Genomic DNA, 13,803 nt, shown 5'->3' with positions numbered 1-13,803 from the left:
ATACTATACTATAATTAATTACTATAGTAGTATAATTCACAGAAATCACAGGCAGGTGCAACCCATTTTATTTCATTAGACTCGATTTGCAGTGGTGTAATTCACAAAAATCACCACTGGAGGGTGCACCTCATTTAAGTTGAAAATAATTGATTTGCAGCTGTGTTATTTACAAAATGGGGTGGGGGGTTGCAACCCATTTAAGTTGAATAGACTGATTTTAAGTGGTGTAATTCAACAAAATTGTCATAGTAAGACACAACCTATATAAATTGATTAGACTCCAAACGTTTAGTATTCACTCAATCCTAATAGGACCAGTTCATGGTCCTACATACAGTACATGAATTTGTCCACATAAACTGACAGAAACATTCAAATATGCAGATAAATATACAAATTATTAGAAATGTTCACCCAAAAATCCAAGATGTGGATGAGTTTGTTCGTCAGAACAGATATGGAGAAATGTAGCATTGCATCTCTTACTCACCAATGGATCCTCTGCAATGAATGGGTGCATCTTGATGAATAGGTGGAAACAGCATGTTTGTAAAAAAAAAAACTCTCAAAATGATAATTGATTTACTGGAGTGGTGTGGATTACATGTGGATTATTGTGATGTGATGTCTTGAAAGTCCTTAGGGTGAGTACATTTTCAGCAAATTTTAATTTTTGAGTGAACTATTCCTTTAATATATTGATATAGGAGGGCGCACCCCATTTAACTTGAATAGACTTGATTTGCAGCGGGTTGGAGGGGTGGAGATTGTTGTGAATTACACCGCTGTAAATCCAGTCTAATTAATTTAGAAAGGGTTGCGCCATCCTGTGGTGATTTTTCTGAATTACACTACTGCAAATCCAGTCTAATTAACTTAACAAACGGTTGCGCCCTCTGGTGGTGATTTTTGTGAATCACACCGCTGCAAATCCAGTCTAATTAATTTAGAAAGGGTTGCGCCCTCCTGTGGTGATTTTTCTGAATTACACCGCTGCAAATCCAGTGTAATTAACTTAACAAACGGTTGCGCCCTCTGGTGGTGATTTTTGTGAATCACACCGCTGCAAATCCAGTCTAATTAATTTAGAAAGGGTTGCGGCCTCCTGTGGTGATTTTTGTGAATCACACCGCTGCAAATCCAGTCTAATTAATTTTAAAAAGGGTTGCGCTATCCGGTGGTGATTTTTGTGAATCACACCCCTTCAAATCCAGTCTAATTAATTTTAAAAAGGGTTGCGCCCTCCGGTGGTGATTTTTGTGAATCACACCGCTGCAAATCCAGTCTAATTAATTTTAAAAAGGGTTGCGCCCTCCGGTGGTGATTTTTGTGAACTACACCGCTGCAAATCCAGTCTAATTAATTTTAAAAAGGGTTGCGCCCTCCGGTGGTGATTTTTTGTGGATTTGCCCGCCTGTGATTATTTTATTGAATTACACCAATACAAATTGCATCTTATGAGCTTAAATGTGTTGTGTCCTGTGCTGTGTTGTGATTTTTGTGAATTACATCTCTCCAAATCGACTTTACTGAACCTAAATTTATTGCGACCATTCTGTGGTCATTTTTGTCAATTAAAGCAGAAGGAAATTTGAGCTCACCACTGTGTTGGGTAGAGGTCATGAGCTCCTTTTACACACATTTAAAAAATAAATAAATACAAATACATTTTCACAATTGTCTAGGCACAATTAAATAAATATAACCAGATTGAAAAAGATGTAAAATAAGTAAATATTTAGAAATTGTAATGTTTAAGAAATAGAGGATGCCTTGGACTTTATTTTTATGTGATAGCAAAATGTCACATTCACAAAGCACAGTGCCTTAATTTTAAACGTAATTGTAAAATATTCACTTAAACACAACACATCTGATCTTGTAGGAAAATTAATACATTTAAAAAGTAATAACTTGTATGGTTATGATTTATTTATTTATTTATTTATTTATTATTGTTTTTACTTAATTATATTTACATTTTTATTGCATCCTCACGTGTTCTTGTTCTAATGTTTATGTGAATCTCTCTGATATTGTTAATAATAATTTTTAAAAACCCAAGATAGTTGAGGTATTTACATAGCAGATTCGCTCAGAAGAGCGTCGAATGTGCGCGCGCTGGATCGTTCACGTGTATGTGTGACACGTCATCCAGCAGCTCGAGCACGGAAGTGTTTACATCAGAAAGACAGCGTTACTAAAGTATTTCATCCAGAATGGGTAGGTCTGCGTGAAATAAGATATGTGTTGTTGGATGTATTGGACATTTCATTTTAAAATGCGATTAATACGAACGCTTTTCTGTGTGTTTACAAAGGGAAGTTTGCTCATCACGCATTGGTTCGCCTGGTGACGCTAGTTTGTTTGTTAGCTTAGCAGATATCTGAATTAGCCATGTTATTGAAAAGTTCGTTTTTTAAAACAAGTTTGACTCTTTTCATAATGATTATAGTGTTTTATTCGAATGTGTTTGGGTGTGATTTTTATAAGCGACATACTTGTACTATGATTCTGAGATAGACTGAACTAAAATGGCATTAGTTCACCATTTTCTGTTCAATAATTTCATATAATTCTATTGTTTTTACAGGAGGGTTCTTTTCCAGCCTCTTCTCAGGCCTGTTTGGCACCAGAGAGATGAGAATACTCATTTTAGGTTTGGATGGAGCTGGAAAAACCACCATATTGTACAGACTTCAAGTGGGAGAAGTGGTGACCACGATTCCTAGTACGTGTTTTTGATGACTTATGCACACAACTTTACACATGAGATGAAGTGTGAGCTAATTTGTTATTTTTCAAACACAGCAATTGGTTTTAATGTGGAAACTGTGACATACAAGAACTTAAAGTTTCAAGTGTGGGACCTCGGTGGACAGACAAGTATCAGGCAAGATGTTTTTCATTTGCTTTATTTTGCATTGATTAAGAAATAAATCAAGCTAAATATTTAATCTCGGTCTTCCACAGGCCGTATTGGCGGTGTTATTACTCCAACACAGATGCAGTGATTTATGTAGTGGACAGCAGTGACCGTGACCGAATGGGCATCTCCAAATCTGAGCTGGTGGCCATGCTGGAGGTTGGTCAGATTGTTATGCTGCGTTATCCCTGCGCATACAAGGGATTTGTTTTAGTTACATAAGCTTCCAGTACACAGAGACAACACACAGACAAAAAAAAAATTTAATTATAAAGGCAAATATTGCAAATTCGTATGAACAGTTGTGCTATAAATGATAATGGAATACAATAGAGTACTTTTGTGGAAAGGATGTTAAAAGCTCTGCATGAAACCAAAGATGCCAATGAAATACCTGTATTTTTAAAGAGTTAAAGTCATCAGCCTTGTCTTTCAGGAGGAGGAGCTGAAGAAAGCCATTCTGGTGGTGTTTGCAAACAAGCAGGACATGGAACAGGCCATGACTCCTACCGAAGTGGCTAACGCTCTCGGTTTACCTGCGCTCAAAGACAGGAAGTGGCAGATCTTCAAGACGTCTGCTACTAAAGGCACAGGCCTGGACGAGGCAATGGAATGGTAAGAGTTTTACTTTTTGACAGTTTAAATAAAAATTATTTGCATTGTATTTACTAATACCTCCTGTTCTTCCATATTTCAGGTTGGTTGAGTCACTGAAGAGCCGACAGTAAATGCTAAAGCACAGAAATATCTTATAAATAGGAACTTCAGAGACTTCTTATTGGGGGTCCTTTGGACCAATGACTGCATTCTTCTAATTGTGTGAAGACCATCCTCTTTTCCCATTTAGTACAGAGATGTTGAGCGGCATTGAACGGACTCTCCACGAATGAACTCCTCCTTTTTTCTTCTCGTCTCTACTGATGCTTGTTTTCGGTAAACTGTATTCAGTACGTTTGTAATTTCAGAAGTGTCTGCTTTTTAAATTTAGCCTAGTTTCGGAATAATCACTGCAGCTCGGTTTGATATTATTTGGGTAGATATTTAAGACTGGCTGTCATTTGTATGATTTGGATTTGTATTGGCATATTTATATTTGGACGTGTACAGGGGCGTGCACTCCTGCATTATGGCTGTGAAATAAATATGCAGTCAACACGTATTACATTATGCATATAACATCAATGGCTGGGCTGGTTTTGCAAGTTTTTTTTTTTTGTTGTTTATATAAAAGTGTTGCAAAAAAACACATACTGATACACATGGTGAATGAATCAGCTGATTATAGCCAAGTTTTTCGGTGATGTGGCTTTGTTTCTTTGCTTTATATCCTGTACACACAAATGCGATTTTCTGCTTTTTGGCCTTGTTTTTCTTTAACCGCTTCTTTACCTTCTTTCTGGCAGCAATGTCAGGATTTACATCAGCCTGTGAAGGGAAATCATGAATATAATTAACGTTTAATTTTTACTTTGGTTGTAAAGATGCGTAACCTGGAAATTAACAAACAAATGGTTTATTTATAGTTGTCTCTGAAGACTAGAAGAACAACCAGTGACACACTTTAGAGCAGCATTCAGAAACATGTTTTACCTGCATGGCTTTGGCTTTCTTGTGTGAAGCTCATCTCTGAATGGCTTCTTTCTGCACTGCTACAAAAGCCAGAGAGAACTAGAAAAACTAGTTTACCTTTGCAAACTTTTGCTTATCTCGGATCCCTGAGCTGGAGATCCTTAAATCAGAGGACGTTCCTACCAGCGATCTATCTGTATCATTCAGAGAAGTCAAGCATAAACAGAAAGACTGATTTAACGCCCACCTTCAAAGGCACTTTCGGTGTGTCTGTTGCTCCTCAAGCTCCTGCTTCTTGTATTCCTCTTCATTCTCCTCCATGTTGTCTGTCATTTCTTTCTGCTCACCCTCCTGTTCTTCAGCTGGATTTGTGCTATCAGACTCTGGTGAGATGAGGTAGATCACTTTGGCCCCATAAAGTAAGTTCTTAACCACCTGATTTGACTAAAAATGAATGTTTTTAGTCAAAAGATCTTAACGTACGATAAAAAAACTGAAAATGAAATATTACAATAGTTAACATTTTTTATCTTCGATACAATTTAACATTAAAAATGGTTAATTAAAAGTTAAACATTTAGACATTTTTGTAACAAAGTCTAGAAAATAAAATAGGAAAATAATGAATACAATCAATACAGCTTATAAAGGTATACTGAGATAATACTGTGAATCAACGACTTAAACAGATCAAATGAATCATGATTTATGTTTCTCAAATAAGATTATTAATTTTTTCACCAATTTATAAAAATATAATTCAATTTAATTGAATGATTTCTGATTAACTAATTAAAATGTAATTTATAAAAGTAAATAACATGCATAATACAATTTATACTATTAAATATTAAAAGCCACCTAGAAGTCTAGAAAACAAATGAAATAAGTCAGGTAAAACTTTCAAATGTATTCATTAACATGACGATTAAGATTTCTGATGTTTTTTGTAATTAAAAAGAATTACATAATATACTTAAATGATTACTAATATATAATTACGCAACAAAAACACTGAAATTGTTATTATTTCCTACCTGCTCTCCAGCAGAAATATCCAAGAACGTTGACTAAAGTTGGTAAGAGAAGGACAGGACAAGCTCTCTCATCTAATGCCCAGATAGCAAACATATCCGGGCCTCATCTGGGCCAACTATGGCACATCTGGCTCAGTTCTGGCAGCGGCAGAGGTTATATGGGCCATCTCTGGCCCACACACATCAAGCCGGTTTTAGTTTGAGTTGTGGCATGCTGTTTATGGGCCAGATCCGGCCCGTGTGTGACAAACCGGCTTTAATTTGAGTCGTGGCTTGCTGTGTGTGGGCCAGATCCGGCCCGTGTGTGACAAACCGGCTTTAATTTGAGTCGTGGTTTGCTGTGTGTGGGCCAGATGTGGCCCGTGTGTGACAAACCGGCTTTAATTTGAGTCGTGGTTTGCTGTGTGTGGGCCAGATCTGGCCCGTGTGTGACAAACCGGCTTTAATTTGAGTCGTGGTTTGCTGTGTGTGGGCCAGATCTGGCCCGTGTGTGACAAACCGGTTTTAGGTTGAGTTCTGGCTTGTTGTATGTGGGCCAGATATGGCCTATACCAGGTGACCAGATGTGCCATTTTCTGAAGACACGTCCTGGCAGATCACCTTACTTTACCAGTCAGTGGTTCTAAAACTATTTTGAGTACTGGACGCCCATAATATTTCAGGACACGTAATATAAATACATACACACATTTATTTGACCTACACGGACCTTTTATGAAGCTGCAATGTTATTCGATTTTTTTTTACATTTTTGTACCATGTCCTCTGGTGTGACACCATGTCCTTTGAACTTTTTCGGAACCACTACAAATGTTTTATGCTTTGTTGTGCATTAATATGACAACCCTAAATTATATATTTTTTAAATTAAAAAGTGCATGTTAAGATACATAATCCTAGAAAATTTAGCAAATGTGTCTTGCTTGCCACTAATGACAGGTTAGCTTGGAATAGCAAGGTCATTAATTGACAGAAAAGGCTGAAACGTCCTTTGGTGTGATAAAAAAAAAAAAAAAAGTCCTCCATTGTGACACCTGTACTGTCACACCACAGGACAAAGTTTCTTTAAAAATCATTTTAAATAATTAAATAATATTTGTTTAACTCCTTTTTTTACTTTTAAATGTAATAATTACATTCATTAAATTAAGCTCTAATCATCGAAAAAAAAAATATGAATCTTTAGAATATATGAAAATTTCACTTTTTAATAAAAAAAGTTACAAAAAATGAACTTTTTTCATGATATTCACATTTCTTCAAGATGCACCTTTTACACACACACACACACACACACACACATACATATATATATATATATACATACATACATATATATATATATATATATATATATATATATATATATATATATATATATATATATATATGAGTGTTCGTAAAAGCAACAATACAAAATCTTAAACTATAAAAGTGCCACTTTGTCCCACTATTATGTGCAGGCCTGGCATTTTGCACTGGGCTATAGAACTACAAAATGAATTTTAAATTAGAAATATCATAATTGAATGACATTTTGAATTATGTAGTGATCTAATTCTATCCACCAAACAATTGCATGTGAATGTGTGAGACTTATGGTCATGGTTATAGGGAAATAACAAGAAGAACAAAGTGCAGTAAACGGTAAAACTGTTTGCACTACAAACCAGTACGTTCATAATTAAGACCATACATTAAAAATAACATGGTAATACAGCAGTTTGCAACAGTAAACAGCAAAACAAGCTGTTTGTACAGCTAATATAGCTGGAATGACACCGAAAGCCAGACACATTAAATCTACAAATGGCCGCGGCCCCTCTTACAGAAAAAAAAATAAGGGGCATATGTTTATTCATATGTTTATTAATGTAACGTAAGAGTGTGACTTTTAATTCGTGACGTGCTTTCATGGGCGTGCGCCGCGCGCGGACCGGATGGAGTTGCCATGGAAACGGAGCGCAACACTGCAAATGTCACGAGGAAACACCCCGTTTCTCGCTGATTTCACTGTTTTCAGGTGAGTTAAGTCCATAAAATCACACAAATATTACTTATAACTGTTGTTGACACTTCTCTTACTTGTATTTGACTCGCTTCTGTTGTTTATTTACTTTATAGGAATGGTTTAATGTCTTCGAAAAAGTCCGTTAGCATTTCTACCGTTTTCAGACGACGTATCATCAGGTATGATAACTCTGTTGTTCTCTTATTTATGAAAGTTTGGGCTTTTAATCAAATCTTCATCTGTAGATGATAGCCTTTGACTGTTTTGTTGGTAATATTTCAATGGATGATTGGAAATTGCTTAATTTATTAAACCTTAACATTTACACTTTACTGTTGATCGATGACGTCACGTTATCAAGGAGCGCGAAAATTGGCAGAAAACTAAAGTTGTTTTGATCTTTTATGGTAAACACAAAACTGTTCTGCGATTTCAAGAATAATAAAATAATCCTTCTACAACAGAAGGGAGTGTCCAAGATTTCAATATTTCTGAAGGGAGCTTCTGACAGAGATGTAGGAAGCGCTGAAAAGGTTAAGTAACCTAATATCCATTTTTTTTCACAACATATATCTCAATGAATCTGTTATTTTATTTATTTATTTTTTGCATGTCACCTGCTCTAGCTTGTTTCCATCTAATAAACCTGGAACTGCAGACTAAATATTGTTGGCTCTGTGTCAAATAGCTTGTTTTGTTCCTAGATTCTTCAGTGCTGATGGCCTGCTGCATCCAGCAGAGTCGCAGTGAACCTACTGTAAGACAACATCTCCAAGATGCTATTGACCACAAGACTAGTACAGTAAGTCAAACCTCAAATATACTGTACACTAGTGTTCAAAAGCTTGAAGTTGATACAATTTGTAATAATTATCTTCTGCTCACCTCTGTAGTAATTATTTGATTAAAATATGTAAAAAGATTAATATTGTGAAATATTACAATTTAAAATAGCTGTTTTCTATGTGAATACATTATAAACTAATTTATTCCTGTGATGTGCAGCTGTATTTTCAGCATCATTCCTCCAGTATTAAGTATTCAAACTTATTATCAGCGTTGAAACAGTTGTGCTGCTTCATTTTTTTTGTGGAAACCGTGATGCATTTTATTTTTCAGGATTCACAGATGAATACAAAGTTCAAAAGACCTGCATTTATTTATGCATTTAGCAGACGCTTTTATCCAAAGCGACTTAGAGTGCATTCAGGCTATCAATTTTTACATATCATGTGTTCCCGGGGAATCGAACCCCCAACCTTGCGCTTGCTTGCTTGCTAGTGCTCACAGTTGAGCTACAGGAACACTATTTGAAACAGATGATTTTGAACAATTTGATGCATGTAACACTAACATTAAAATGTTTAGAATCTATGTAACAATGAATCCAACAAAAAAAAATTCAGCACATCTGTATTTTAACATTGATCATAATCAGAAATGTTTCTTGAGCAATAAATCATCATATTAGAATGATTTCTGAAGATTTGTCACTGAAGACTGGAGTAATGATGCTGAAAATTCAGCTTTGATCAAAGGAATAAATTACATTTTAACATAATATTCACATAGAAGAGAGTTGTTTTGTATTGTAATAGTCACAGTGTTACTATTTTACTGTAATTTGATTCAATAAATGGAGCCGTGGTGAGCATAAGAGATTTTTTATAAAGGCATAAAATATCTTACAGACCCCAAACTCTTGAATGGTTGTGTAAATTACAGTTATGATGTTCCTCCCAGTTAAATTTTATTAAAATGTATTAAATGTGACTCTGGCATATGCAGTCCATTCTATAGAGACTGTGTTTGTTCCCCAAAAACAGACTACAAATAATATGTTTATTAAGGGATCTAGAAAAATTATTTCAGTTTAAACCTACTAGATTAAAAATAGTACTCAATGTACTCCATTGATGAAATAGTAAAAAGTGCACATTGCCTGAAATGATATGAACAGCAGCTATGCTAATCTTTCTCCCTTTGCCTTCCTGTTTCTGCAAATGTCCATCCCAGGGTTATTAGAAACTGCACAGCACAGGACTTGCAGGACTTGTGAGGACTTCAGATGATACCAGTACTCAAAAGACCTTAGATGATGGCAACTATAGATGGACATACAAACTACCGCCACTGCAAAAAAGGTCATGTTAATTTGAAAGAGCTGTGTCACAGTAGCCGTGTTTCCACTATCGAGCTAATGCGTGCTAGTGCGTGCCAGGGCCAGTCGCGTTTCCACTGTCACTTCCGGGGCTTGATCGTGCCTCGCCGGGGCTTCCTCGGGGCCAACGGCCAGGTTTTTTCGGCCCGACGAAATCCTTGGGCCAACGCGGGCCAGCTGGGGCTAGAGGAGGGGAAATGAACAAAGGCGGAGTTTCTCCGTGTCTGGAGAGCGTCAGCGCGGATCATTTCAGAAAGATAACAGCTTTAACACCAGTATTAAAGACGTTTTAAAATCAGTTGAGCTCAAAACTCACTCTTAGTTAGCAGCAAGTGTTTGAAATAACTTGATCCGATGTGGATTATAATCACTAAACAAAGCAGAAATATGTATAAGCGATGTAAAAGACTATGCACACTAAACATTAACGTTACCATAGTAAACTTGTTAAATATGACCGCTTGGAGAAATCAGACGTCAGCTTCTTATTCTCTATCAAAATTGTGTATTTATTAAGTAACATTTTATCTGTCGTCTCGTTTCAAGAGTTTAGCTCCACGTTGCATATCACCAAAATATAAAAATGATTTTTGTTTGTGAGCTTTTATAAAAATAGCGAGTCTGCGCTGCGGATCATTTCAGAAAGATAATAGCTTTAACACCAGCATTAAACACTTTTTTAAATAAGTCGAGCTCAAAACTCTCTTTCAGTCAGCAGCAAGTGTTTGAAATAACTTGATCCAATGTGGATAATCACCATACAAGGCAGAAATATTTATAAGCGATGAAAAAGATATGCACGCTAAACATATTACCATAGTAAACATGGTAAAATAAGACCGCTTGAAGAAATCAGACGTCAGCTTCTTATTCTCTATCACAATCGTGTATTTATTAAGTAACTTATATTATTTGTCACAAGCATCGTCTCGAGAGTTTATCTCACGTTGCCTATCATAAAAGAATATAGCCTAATAATGTTTTTTTGTTCGGGAGCTTTTATAAAAATAGAGATATTATCATTCATTATAAATATGACAGCTATACTGTGGCTAATAAACAGAAACAGACTCGACTGAATAAGCAGGCTATTTTCATAAGCGTTAAAAATAAATAAATAAATAAAATAGAAATAAGTGTGTTTATGTGTGATTAATTTTGCATGAAGTTGTTCTGAGAGGCGTGTAAAGGGTGTGTTTTAGTGACGTGCAGCGGTGCTTCAAGCTCCACTATGGAAACCCTGCGCTATTCTGGCCTCGTTCTACTGGCCTGAGGCTATGAGCCCCGCCCGACCCGCTTTAAGCCCTGGCTCGCACTGGCCCGACAGTGGAAATGTGGCTAGTATCAAGGGCTCCCTTATCAGTTCTGCTTTCAGTACTGGAGAGTAAAAGATACATTTTTTTTTGTTTGATGTTTTTTGTTTGATGTTTTATTAGTACATATACGTTATCTTGCACATTTTATCTCCCCAACAGATTCTAATTTGAAAGATGTTTATAATGCATGTTCGCTACTCCCAATTCAGAAGACTGAATCAGCCTGTGTATCTGAATTTTTCTCAAACTCACTCCTCTCTGCCGCGTCTGAATTTGGGATTTTCCTTAGCTGTCAGTTATAAACGTCAAAATTAAAAGAAATAAACATTTGAAATATATCAGTCTGTGTGTAATGAATAAATATAATATACAAGTTTCACTTTTTGAATGGAATTAGTGAAATAATTCAACTTTTTGATGATATTCTAATTATATGACCAGCACCTGTGTATCATTGCTCTTTTGTTGATTTTGATTGCTTCCATTGTCCTCATTTGTAAGTTGCTTTGGATAAAAGTGTCTGCTTAATGTAAATGTAATGTTAATGTGTATTTAACTATATTTATAAATATTTATCTGTATTTTTTATTTTGTAATAATGTAAATGTATTTGTTTTATATCTATACATGCAGTTGTATTCATGTATGTATATTTGTCTAATTTTTATATTTTAATAAAGCAGTTTAGACTACATGAGTGTTTTCTTTATTCTGGATGAATTACATATTCTTTTGTGTCTAGAAAGGGTTAATATGGGCCATATCTAACCCAGAAGTCAGCCACAACTGGGACGGATCTGGGCCACATGTCAGAAATGGCGTGGTTGACATCTGGGCCAGGTGTCGCCCATGCCATTTGTGAGATGCGGCATGGATCTGGTAAAGTTGTGGCTGACTTCTGTCAGACAAAACTGGGCCAGATCTGGCCCAGATGTCACCCACACCATTTCTGAGATGTGGCCCAGATCTGGTTCAGTTGTGGCTGACATATGTCAGCCAGACTCAGGTTGAGTCATCGCCGTCATTCCGCACGGTATGTGGGCCAGAAGAATATGGGAGATGTGGGCCAGAACTGGGCCACATGTCATTTGCTATCTGGGTGGTTTCGAAACAAAACAATCATTAATTCAGTTTAATGTAAGCTAAGCTGTTACTGTTTACCTCAGTCTTGCTCTTCAAACCTTTTCGTATTGTATCCAGTATGATGTAGTGCACAATCTCGTTCTTCATCTGCCTCTGGGCATCCGACTTCACTGAGCTGCGTTATTACAGCTGACAAACACATGGTGGCGCTGTCTGCCAGAGACATGTCACCGATCTTTCTCGGAAACACACCAAAAGCATAAAAAAATGAATGCAGGTCAAGAAGCAAAAAGACACAGAAAAAATACATGTAGAGGCTAACAGTAACATCACCTCTAGAGAATGGAAAGTGTTGTGCATCATCTCATATCCAGTGTGCTCATCTCTCTAACGTGCTCGGTGACCAAAGTGAATCTCATCCCGATGGCAGCTATCACAGGAATAAATTACATTTTTGTTTTCAACTAGAAAACAGTTATTGTAAATGGTAATCATGTATTAGAACGTTACTGTTTTTCCTGTATTTTTTATCAAATCAATGCAGCCTTGGTGGTCTAAGAACATTTTAAAAAATCTTAATAATTCCAAACATTTAACCTGTATCATTCATTTATTTGGCATGAAAGTGAAGAGTAAGTGATTGATTTGTACTTGAGCAGTTTTAGGTTTGTGAAGGTAAGGCTGAAGTAAACCAATGAGTGTTAAACTTTTTCAGTCACCAAATACTGAACCTGGAACAGAATTAAAACCATCAAATCAATCATTTATTTTTATGTTTTACTTCACAGTATATGATACAGCACAAGTTCTCAACTTGGTGGACTGCAGATCTTTTCAAAAAAAGATAACTACTGAAGTACCCATCAAGACCTGTTCACAGCAAGAACAAAAACGATGTATTAAATGCTCGGGTTCTTTAAAATCAGTGGATTTAGATTTGAAAATAACATTCTGAAAGTGATTCCAATGATATAGTTCCTGTGTCGTTATTATGATGTGGAATTTGTAATTGTCATAGAAAATAATGATTATAAAAAATGTATGGTTATTGTTATTTGGGTGAACAGCCTTTTAAGGTGCCTCTCTGTATAAATAGATTTATATGGAGATTCTTTGATAGGATGTTGAGGCCCTGAAACCTATTGCCAACCCTAGAGCACATCCACCCATATAGTATACTGAAAGAATATATAAATAACTACTAACTGCAGGCACATAACATTAACATTCAGAGAAGAAAACCCAGTAGATGATAGAGCAATTAAATCATTAATATGCATTGTGCATCTAAACACAGACCTCATAAGTATGGGAGTGAGCTGGGTTCTATGCGACGGAAGTACCATGGCTCCTTCCTCTGAGATGTTGAAACGGACAATATCATCTTTAAAGTGCTTTTCATTCAGAAGTCTCTTCAGGTGTTCTCTGTAAATGGTGACAAATTGAGAATTATTGTGGACCTAAAACAAAGCCCTGGGGAATACCGCCATTGAAGCAATGTTGAAAAAAATTCTCAAAGTATTCCTGTAAGCCAACATATTAATAAAACCCCAAATATAAAATAATAAAAAAGTCCACATAACTACAAAATGTTACAAAATTTAAAACTAAAGCATTCCTACTGCAAGTTTTAGGTAGGAGAAAAGCCCTGATAACAGGCTTAAAATTAGATCAGCGATGGTTGCCTCTAGTTTTTT

At 36.0% G+C, this 13,803-nt stretch overlaps 1 protein-coding gene and 3 long non-coding RNA genes across 5 annotated transcripts; 3 read left to right on the top strand and 1 right to left on the bottom strand.

Annotated features, from left to right (window-relative positions):
* Positions 1–2,143: 2,143 nt before the first annotated feature.
* On the top strand, positions 2,144–4,111 carry LOC113060130 (ADP-ribosylation factor-like protein 1). Its single transcript, XM_026228982.1, has 6 exons — positions 2,144–2,226; positions 2,597–2,734; positions 2,815–2,896; positions 2,977–3,088; positions 3,366–3,544; positions 3,627–4,111. The coding sequence occupies exons 1-6, from the start codon at positions 2,223–2,225 to the stop codon at positions 3,655–3,657; spliced, it is 546 nt and encodes a 181-aa protein (XP_026084767.1). The 5' UTR covers positions 2,144–2,222; the 3' UTR covers positions 3,658–4,111.
* Positions 4,112–4,222: 111 nt separating this feature from the next.
* On the bottom strand, positions 4,223–12,337 carry LOC113060144 (uncharacterized). 2 transcript variants are annotated; one of them, XR_003278199.1, is made up of 4 exons: positions 12,205–12,337; positions 5,536–5,607; positions 4,520–4,881; positions 4,223–4,354 (listed from the first exon to the last, which is right to left on the bottom strand). It is a non-coding gene; the product is annotated as an uncharacterized LOC113060144 (long non-coding RNA). The 2 variants fall into 2 exon arrangements; XR_003278198.1 differs by having other exon boundaries at positions 4,269–4,881.
* Positions 7,507–8,049, top strand: LOC113060136 (uncharacterized). The gene is made up of 3 exons (XR_003278195.1): positions 7,507–7,558; positions 7,660–7,725; positions 8,011–8,049. It is a non-coding gene; the product is annotated as an uncharacterized LOC113060136 (long non-coding RNA).
* LOC113060141 (uncharacterized) lies at positions 9,563–11,360 on the top strand. Its single transcript, XR_003278196.1, has 2 exons — positions 9,563–9,690; positions 11,183–11,360. It is a non-coding gene; the product is annotated as an uncharacterized LOC113060141 (long non-coding RNA).
* Positions 12,338–13,803: the final 1,466 nt, after the last annotated feature.

This window comes from Carassius auratus, chromosome 4 (assembly GCF_003368295.1).
Source record: "Carassius auratus strain Wakin chromosome 4, ASM336829v1, whole genome shotgun sequence".
NCBI lineage: Eukaryota > Metazoa > Chordata > Actinopteri > Cypriniformes > Cyprinidae > Carassius > Carassius auratus.
The sequence above is the reverse complement of the archived record's forward strand: the minus strand, read 5'-3'. Positions and strand labels throughout refer to the sequence as shown.